Raw genomic sequence first — 10,089 nt, forward strand, 5'->3', positions numbered from 1 at the left:
TTAAAAAAAATCAGCAGGAAATGGGAGGGGAGAAAACATCCTCCTGCTGAGGACGAGTTGCCCATCATGTTTGAGTGTATGTAAAATGGCTACTTGTTAACAGTTGCCTCTTATCAACTTGCATTCCTGCTGTATATCATCATGATCATTGTTCTTCTGGTAATGCTTTGTCTAGTGTTACTCTGAGTATAATAATAAGGGCAGCTGATGAATGTAAATAAGGGTTGGGTGTGGCACATTTGTGTAATTTGCAGTTAACCAAGTAGGGATTAAAGAAACTGAGAACAGGTCTCTACCAGTGCACATAACTGAAGCATAGATCAGCTGCTGATGTCAGAGGAGGTGATGAATAAAGATGCTTAAAACACTGAAGGAGGGATTAAAGTGTTGAGCTCTTGAGCTTATATGGTATCAGGGGGTCACTGATGCTCCCCTCTTACTCCTCTCTCATGGGACAGGAGGATTCTCAACAAGGTCCAGCACCAGCTGACAAGCTTGCACTCGAGCCCACAGCACATTAGCATCCTCTCCAGTGTGTCCGGCCCCTGTTACCATTCCACACCAAGCCACCCAGCTTTTCGGCTTTGGTACCGGGGGGATTGCCTTTTTAGGAGACACCTGATCACTCACCACCGCCCAGCTCAATGAAGCTGAGGCTGATAACACGATGCTTTCGTGTTTGCCCGCCCTTAAGAGTTTGTCTGCTAGAAACTAATGAGAAACTACAAGAGAGCTGCGAGGATGGGGAAGGCAGTAGAGCTCTGATGTGTCACGAACAAAGGAAAATGGGAGTTTTGACAAAAACCTCGAGAGCTGGAGAAGCTTTTTGAACTTCTTTAGGATGTTTTGGGGGAAGAAAGTTTGATCTGTTTCTTGTTTTTTGAGGTAGTAAAGTACACCTAAAAGGACCCAGATCAAAAAGCAGCATGGAGAAATTCAAGGCAGCCATGGTTTTAAGTGCTGCAGGAGATGCCTTGGGCTACAGAAAGGGCCGTTGGGAAAGGTGCACCTCGGGAAAGATAATCCAAGAGGAACTGGCCTCTCTGGGGGGACTGGCGGCCCTAAAACTGGATCCTGATAACTGGCCCCTAAGTGATGCTGCGCTGATGCACATGACCACAGCAGAAGCACTTGTAACAGGTACGTTTGGGATTAATGACAATTAGGATTTATGATTGTGATTCTGATCAAGATAAAAACACATATTTTACACCCAACTTCAGAAAACCAATAATGGTCCGTCTTTTTGTGTTCACGGACGCAACCCTGATTTGATGCAAAAATAGACACGTAGCATCTGGCCTGTTCAGACTGGCTCTAATCTCTCTGTGCTCAGAGGGACCAGAATAGCTGCTTCTATACGGGCAAAGGAAGCTGCTAATCACGTTTTGGCAAATCAAAACTGAGTGACAAAACCTCACATACCCTGATCCATCTCTGCCACAGGGGGATCAAAGACAAAAATCTTAACGGGAACCTTACTATGCAGGCCCTCACCCAAATGCCCTCTTGAGCTCCCGCAATGTGGCTCGAAGTTTCCAGGACAGAAGAGTCCAAAATAGACTACTTTGGAAAAGCCTGTCCTCTGCTCCGCTGTCGGGAACAATAGCAGGCCTGACTCCTCTGTAATCTGCTGGTATCATGTGTGCCTGCAGATGTGGCTCAAAGCCAGTGACAGTGGTCCTGAGAAAGAATGGTGATGACATATTTTGAGATTAGCAAGCTCTATTTAGCAACAATCCAACATGCCTGCACATATGCACTTATGCACACATACACACAGCAGCCAGATAACAGCACATGGAGTGTAATGTATGCTGCGCTTCTCAATGTTTGCCCTGTCACTGGACTTACAGGGACAAAGTAAAAGCAAATGTTACAGCAATTATTACTCATTAAAGTAATTACATTACACAGTCTTCTTTAAAGCAGTGAGTAAAAATTAAATCTGAAAGAAAATAGTTCATATTTTCCCAGCACCTTCTTTCCACACATGCATTGGAGTGGACAGACTTCTTTATGAGTGAAGGTCTGAGTCCTTCATCACAAGTTATGAATCACTGACTAAAAGGTGGTTCTTCTCTGTCCACACGGACACTCTCTAATCCACACACACACATGTACAGTCCACAGATTCTAGCACACTGTCTGCGGGCTCTGCTTGTGGCTCCCAGTTGACCTCATAGTGTGTGGAAGTGACTCCATGCACGCCGCTGCTAATCAGCAGTGTGGCAGGCTGAGGCTAAATTTAGCTCATCAAAGCACCACTCAGCTCATCTTCCACGCCAGGCATGAATGACTTTGACTCGGGGGTTTGTGTGTGTGTGTGTTTCCAGATTACTGGTGTCTGGAGGACCTGTACAGAGAGCTGGTGCGTCTCTACGTTGAAGCCGTGGTGTCTCTCCAGGGCCGAGTCCCTGATCCCGCCACAGTGGAGAACTGTGCTCATCTCAAACCTTACAACTTTCTGCTTGCCTGGCACACACCTTTCAATGAAAAAGGTCACTGGAGATTTTAAATATATATATATGTAAATTGTATTTTAGAGTTCATGATCACATACGGTTCACATGCAGTCATCATGGATTTGTAATAATTTCTTGTTCTAATGTTCCAGGTTGGAATGATTGTAAGTTTGAATTTATTTTCTGTAATTCACACAGGGTCAAAAGTATACATACAGGCTCACTTATGTCTTTAAACTTGACAAGGTCTATTAACTTCTTGCTAGTGATCATGGTTGACTGTAACAGGTAGTTTCTCTTTGTGAGAATAAAAAGGATTTATTTGACAGGACTCACTGGATTGACCAATACTCAAAACAATGGGGAACTCCAAGGAACTCAGTTAAGATATTAAAGGGGGGAACTGAAGATTTATACAAGCTGAAAAGGTCTCTTGGAGATATTTCTAAAACAAACTGCAGAATCCAGGATCATCAGTTCAAGCAACTGTATGTAAATACAAGGAACCACCAAGGCTCGAGCCTAGCAGATACAGAAAACTGCTGGAACACCAGCTTCGTCATCCACAGCGAAGCCAGTTTTACATCGCCTGTGATCGAAAGGGTGCAGACCAAGAAAGAAGTGCCTTCTCCAAAACCAACACCTTTAAGCTGGACTAAAATATGCAGCTGTCCACATAGACAAGCTAAATCTCTTCTGGAGAAAAATTTTATTTGACCACAATGACAAGGACAAATGTAAGAACACTGTACCAACTGTCAGGCATGGTGGTGGTAGCATCATGCTCTGGAGCTGTTCCTCCCAGGAATAATAGTACATTGCACAAAGTGGATGAACGAAGGAGAACTACCTCCAAATTCTTCAACTTCACCTAAAATCAACATCTTGCACAGTTAAATGAATTCTGCCAATAAGAGTGGTCAAATATTCAGACACAAATATGCCAGAAGTTTGTTGACGGCTGCCAAAAACTTGTTGAGATGCAACTCGCTAAGGGACACTTAACAAAATATTAGTGGGGGTGTATTTATATATATTTGACCCTGTGTAGATTGAATTTATTTTGGTTTTTGTCCAAACTTGTGCACCCAGTTTTTTTTTAAAAGTTAGTAAACATGCTGTACAATCATTTGACCTTGGACAAAGAACAGTTCAAAGAAATTAAAAGCCTCAAAGTACCATGACATTCATACCCATGATGAGCTTATGTACGTAAACTTCTGACCACAGTGGTTGATACAGTACAGAAACGTGTATCTGGATACATGTCTCCATGTTCAGGGTCTGGGTTCGGTGCAGCTTCCAAGGCCATGTGTGTGGGCATGAGATACTGGCAACCAGAGAGATTAGATAGCTTGGTGGAGGTCAGCATTGAAGCTGGAAGAATGACTCACAACCACCCTACAGGTGACGATGTTAACAGCTTCTAATCCTAAGAAATCTGTCACAGGCAGATAATTAAGCTGCTGTTTGACTGCGTAGTATTTCTATTTTAGCAGCAAGAACACAAATTTATTATGGATGTAACTGGTGAGCCTGAGCTATCAGCAGACTGATCAGGCGAAGTGTCTTGTGATCTCATTTGTGGCTTCAGGCTTTCTAGGTTCCCTGACAACGGCACTATTTGCATCCTACGCCATCCAGGGAAAACCTCTTGTGACATGGGGTCGTGAGCTCTTGAAGGTCATCACACGAGCTGCGGAGTACTGCAGGAAAACCATACGGCACATGGCAGGTTAGGCCGGGCCTGTCTGTGGTATGAAAGAAAAAGCATTTAATATGTGCACAAATGTCTGTGAAAGTTGATGTGTGAATGTGTATTCTAATGCAGAGTATCAGGAAAACTGGTTCTACTTTGAGGCCAAGTGGCAGTTTTACCTTGAAGAGCGAGAGATTGATAAGGAGGGACACAACAAAGCTTTGTTCCCTGATCGCTATGATGCTGAGGAAACAGACAAAGTAAGGCTTTTCTTTCAGAATTTCATGCCAATAGATGATAGTTCCTAACAGGCATGTTGCATGCCCGTTAACTCTGTTTTTCTGTCAGTACAGATGTACAAGCGTTGGAGTTCAGAGGGCCGCGCAGGCCGGAGAGGCCACGATGCCCCCATGATTGCCTATGACGCTCTTCTGGCCGCAGGAAGTGACTGGGCTGAGCTGTGCAAACGAGCCATGTTCCACGGAGGTGTGAGCTACAGCTCTGAGGTCCTTCACAGTGCTCTGAAAGTGATATTTAGTGTAACTCATACTCTTTGTAACTTAATTATAGGTGAGAGTGAAGCCACGGGCCTGATTGCGGGATGTCTTTATGGCCTCCTGCACGGCCTGAGCCAGGTTCCCCCAGGTCTGCACCAGGATGTGGACAAAAGAGAACGCCTGGAGGAGCTGGGAGAGGCGCTGTTCAAGGCATCATCTGCAGAGAAATGCATAGACAAGTAATCCTGATATTCACTGGCCTGAACTCTGCTGGCTAGCAGCGACTCTGCACATCACTCTAGTAGTTTTAAGTTGTAGCCTGCTTCCTCCTTACTACTTTTGTCGTGCTATCCTTGGTTTTCCTTGGATCAGTATGTACAGATCTAGTTGCAGATCTGTCATGAATAACCTTTTATTATGGGTCACACTATCCAGCGTACAAAGCTGAGAGGAATGCTTTGTGTGGGATTGTCTGTTATCTGTCAGTCTAATATTCAGTTGATGGTAATGCAACACCTTAAGTGCCATGGAAAAGTATTTGACGCTTCCCCTGTGTGAAAAAGTATTTGGGCCCCTTGTTGAATCATAATTAACCACAGGCATGATTACTGGCAGACCTGTTAAAAAATGACTTAAATAGAACCTGTCCGAGAAAGTGAAGTAGGCTAAAAGATCTCAGAAAGCAACACTAAAGAAACAGCTGAGAGACTTCTATCAGTCTGGAAAGGGTTACAAAGCTTAAAGCTTTAGGATCCCAACGAAACAAGCTTTGAGCCATTATCCGCAAATGGAAAAAACTTGGAACAGTGGCGAACCTTCCCAGAAATGGCCGGCCTACCAAAATTACTCCAAGAGCGCATCAACGAGTCATCCAGGAGGTCACAAGGGAGCAAATATTCTTTTCACAGCACTCTAGTACCTCACATACTAACGACTAATGACATGCCTCAATTATACTGAAATGACAGAGCAGTGGGGGAAAAAAGGTTATTTTATAACCTGCTTTAACATGAACTATGTACTTTTTAGTCCAGATTAAATGTATTTTTAGCGCATGTGAGATGTGGTTGGGATGATTTTAACGTTTTTAAGTCATAGAATATTAATTTTGTGTTCTAATACCGTGATTATTATTGATGCTCTTGTCAGCAGCACATTGTCAAAGCACCTCTACACAGTTAATATTAAAATGACGTGACAATTAAAGTGTAGTTATATCACACGTAAAGTGCCCAGCTCTCTTTGTCGCCTTAATTTGATGCACAGCTTCATAATTCTATCAGACTTCCTTCTTGTTACACAAATCGCCCTCACAGTTTCCTGAACTAATTATCTAATTCATGCTGCTTTGCTACCAGTCTGGACATTTTGCTACGGGGTTAAAATGACTGCTGGAACTCCCATTTACAGCAAAAGTATTGTTTTTTTGTTGTTGGTTTCTTTTGCTTGCTGGTGAAATAAAACATGAAATCAAAGACATGCAGTTCTAAAGCACTTATTCTGGCGATTACTCCCTTAAAGCTAACTCTAATGTCCCCCCTTCTCTGCTGTAACGACTGCGCTTAAACAATAGTGGTGGTTTTACATGTCCTCTATTCTCTGTAGACAAAACTCTCAGAAAACTGCTAACATCCCGGATGCCAGTATGTTGAAGAAGTTGATTAGAGATCCAAAATGCCGTCCGGTGCTCCGTGGGATTCTCGAGAGTCTCCTGCAATACCTGACACAGGATCTGCCCAAGTGGATCACCAGAAATAGAAACTCGGAAAAGCCAGATGTAGATAATATATCACAAAGAAACGCAAGAAACAAACATCGTTCTGAACCAAGAAATGAGTCTTCAGTGAAAATGGCTCAAATTCAGAGAAACTGTGAAATTGTTCACCTGCCTGAACCGGAAAAAATAACCAGAGGGAAAACTGCTGAGACAAGTTCAAACCTCTCGGAAAAGCGCTGGGTGGAGACGCAAAGAAACAAAGGAAATCATACAGCAGGAGACTTAATACCCCGATGCCTTACCACATTCCAGCTGCTCCAGTCCAAATTCATAAGATCCACACCCAAACCTCCCATCACCCATCAGAGGGAGGTGGGAACTCTCCCCTGCAGTAGAGGATTGCTGGGTAACATGAACCGAGACAGCGAGGATGGCACGCAGAAGAGGGAACGAGCCAAAAGACAACGGAAGAAAGAAGGCGGCGTGAAGGATATGGTGGCCAAGTTTGCCATGGCTGAGCAAAAAGAGCAGAAAGTGCTGAATAAACAGCCGGTCAAACCAAGACTCATTGGAAGAGGGATCCTCTTATCTTCCATTATGGAGAAGTTCGAGACCATGGCCACTGTGTGTCAGGGAAGTGATTTAAAGATTTCTCATGAAAGGCGTTCTCAAGGAGTCAAAGTGGCAGTTAATGTAAAAGACAAGGTAGCTTCTCTTGAAAGAGAACAGGAGGGCGTCCAAAGTGTCCACAAACCAAACACAGAGAATCAAATTCTTCTCGGGCCGGAGCCGAAAGAAGATGAAATTAGAAATGTGCAGGATGACAGGAAAGATCGGGCACACTCACACTCGGGTGACAGAAAAGATTTGACGGCAGAGCAAATGGGAGAGAAGAGCTTAGATGATGAGGTTTGCTGCTCATTAAAACATGTGAAGGCTCAAGCTTATGATTTCAGCGTCCAACGGGAAGAATGTGATGATGAAGAACATTGTAGCAACAACAGACTAAAATATGCACATGTAGAGCTGCTCTGTTCAGCTTCTGTGACAGAGTGGTCGTTCCCAGAACCTTACAGGCTCTTGCCTCAGGTAGAGTTTCCACTCAAGTGGCATGTGGTGACAATCAGGACCTGCTCTCCTGTGTGGTCCATGTGTGTAGATTCCTCTTTCGAGCAGTTAGAGCAGGAAATCAGTCCAAATAGTTCAGAATGCCCAAAACAGGACAAGACAGCGAGGATAACAACAGCTAGTCCTGGTGGAGATGTGCAACAGTCTCTCAGTGAATCAGCTGCAGGTGAATCCTCCATTGCTATAACCAAAGGCAATGCAAAACCCAGTATGAAGGAATTTTCTACACACGCACACATCGACACCAATCACAACATAGAAGCAAATCCCCGAAGACCTATGGCAGTTCAAAGCAGGTTGCCCAGGTATGTCATCCCACGTGTTTACAGTTTTGGTTATCAACAAGGTCCCGATCAGAATAATCCCTCCTCTCAATTAGCTCTGCCCCCACAAATCATAAATCCTATCGATCCACTTCCACCAACGCAATCTGATACGTCTTTGGCTGCTCTTAGCACTGCACTAAAGACGCTGGAGAACTTTCAAGACACTAACCCAAGCCTGCGTAATGGCATCAGCCTCCCTACACACAGAAGAGGAACAGCAGCAGAGGGTGAATCACAAGAAAGAGACGGGGAGGTCGAAGAGGAAACAAAAGCAGCAAAACCAGTGGACAGTAAAGGCACAAGTACGATGCAGAGCGTTCGACTTTTAGAAGATGCTGCCAGTAAGGAAACGTTTGAAGACAGTCAGGTCTCTGCTGTAACTTTACCTCAACACAAGAGAGAGGATGCAAAGCAGAGACCGAAGTACACGACAATCAACTACGGGGATCCATCAGTCAAGCAAACATATAAACCCAAAGTTATACGATTTACTGACACCTTCACGTTCTAGACTGATAAATTCATGTTTTCAGTTTGCCCTGACAATACTGACTTACAAATGAACCACCAGGTAACTAGTATTATTCAATTAATATTATAAACAGCAAATTAGCTGCAATCCACAGGCTCATACAAACTAGGAAAAAGTCAAAGTCTAGTGCCGTTGGGTATCTTCTGTCATATTTATGGTATATTACAACATACAATATCCCTCCCAAGAATACTAACATTTTTACTGATAGACCAAATGTGTGTCATGGTTGAGTTGTTGCCATTTAAATCTGTGCGCAGACAAACAACACTGATGTTACACTCATTTGTCTTTAAACTGCTTTTCTTTCTGAAGCTGTGGTCTGACTGAATTTACTGTAAATGTGCTCAATGAAATGTTCAGGAACTGTACAGTACACACTGCTGTTTAAGTTTAACTGTATTCTGTCTACATATTTTACATGCAATACCCCTTTAATGCAATATCCCTTCTATTTGTCCATGAATAAAATGAAACAACACAGTATTATATGTTAGTGAATCTAGGTTGTTCATTTCTTTTTTTCTAAATAAATGCAAAACAGGGCAGGAGCAGAACTCTAAAAATCTAAATTTTCCATTTTCATATGTGTGTCATTCAGGTCACCGACAGCAAAATACAGCTGACTGGGTTAATGAAGTTCTTAGAACCTTAATAGTGCATCTTAATAATATTCATTCATTTGTATAGATTGTTGAGTATAACTGAGACAGAGGGAGGCAAAAGTGCTGTCCAAATCTGTTAGCCAGGTAGGTGACATGTTTGTAAAGTTTTGTATTTATATTATTTTAGAAAAATGGGCAAAGTGTTCTTTAACCTCCTAAGACCCAAACTCTTTTATGGCATGCATTTTTAATTTCTCATTGCTATTTGGGCTGATTGGGACCTAAAGAATGTAAAAACAAAGAATTACCAGAATTTGTTTTTGAGAAAAATGAGATCCACATATGAGGAGATTCGTTTCAGATGTTGATAGAACAGTGGCATAATGTCCTCCTAAGTGCATATCAGGCCCTTGTAGAGAGTATTTTGGTCTAGACGTCCCAAAATGTGATGTCCACATATGTGCCAGGTCCTAGGAGGTTAAATACAATTTCAAAATGATTAAAAACTGAAATGTTAAAAATGTCAAAAAGTACTTTCTTTCGTGCATTTTAGCTAAGCAGTAAAAATCATGTGCTCCATCACTGAAGGACATGTGCAAACTCAAATAGTTCTTTATTGTTATTTTTAAGCTGTGTGGTTGTCAAAGGCCCTTTGACATAGACTAACATGGTTTACCTATTTAACTTACCAAGGGCACAAACACATGCCCTCATATGAACGTTTCAGGGTCATCAGAGTCTGTTCTGAAAATGTGGTGGTTTAATCTTGTTCAGTTCATTCTTCCTGTTCCCATGTGAAGACGCTGATACAAGAACTGAACTGCTGCAAATGCACACTCTATATGGCTAACCATAGAGTAGCCTGTATTTTTATTTAGGTCTACCTTTAAAAAGTATTTGCTTTTGGTTGTTCAGACAAGAAAGAAAAAAGTGTGGTAACTTTGAAGCACTAAGAGTAAGTAGTATATACAGAGATGTGAACAGTCAAACAGGGGTAGGTCCGGATAGCTTTTTTCACCTTAATAAATGAAATCATCATTTAAAAGCTACATTTTATATTTACTCGGGTTATCTTTTTCTGATATTACAAATGTGCTTGATTGGAAACATTTAAATTTGA

At 42.4% G+C, this 10,089-nt stretch overlaps 1 protein-coding gene across 1 annotated transcript; it reads left to right on the plus strand.

The window, feature by feature from the left end:
• Positions 1–515: 515 nt before the first annotated feature.
• adprhl1 (ADP-ribosylhydrolase like 1) lies at positions 516–9,444 on the plus strand. The gene is made up of 8 exons (XM_086290121.1): positions 516–1,140; positions 2,337–2,501; positions 3,747–3,872; positions 4,060–4,200; positions 4,297–4,424; positions 4,518–4,650; positions 4,735–4,900; positions 6,267–9,444. Exons 1-8 carry the CDS (start codon positions 927–929, stop codon positions 8,341–8,343), a joined length of 3,150 nt encoding a protein of 1,049 aa, XP_086146247.1. The 5' UTR covers positions 516–926; the 3' UTR covers positions 8,344–9,444.
• Positions 9,445–10,089: the final 645 nt, after the last annotated feature.

This window comes from Aulonocara sp. 'chitande type north' Nkhata Bay, linkage group LG1 (genome assembly GCF_057382095.1).
Source record: "Aulonocara sp. 'chitande type north' Nkhata Bay isolate Kocher_YH1m ecotype deep benthic linkage group LG1, A_spYH_male_GT1.1, whole genome shotgun sequence".
In the NCBI taxonomy this organism is placed as follows: Eukaryota; Metazoa; Chordata; class Actinopteri; order Cichliformes; family Cichlidae; genus Aulonocara; species Aulonocara sp. 'chitande type north' Nkhata Bay.

Coding starts and splice junctions, on each gene's coding strand:
- adprhl1 (XM_086290121.1), top strand. CDS start 927: ATGGAGAAATTCAAGGCAGCCATGGTTTTAAGTGCTGCAGGAGATGCC. Junction 2,502..3,746: donor CACACCTTTCAATGAAAAAG/GTCACTGGAGAT, acceptor CTCCATGTTCAG/GGTCTGGGTTCGGTGCAGCT. Junction 4,901..6,266: donor GCAGAGAAATGCATAGACAA/GTAATCCTGATA, acceptor TATTCTCTGTAG/ACAAAACTCTCAGAAAACTG.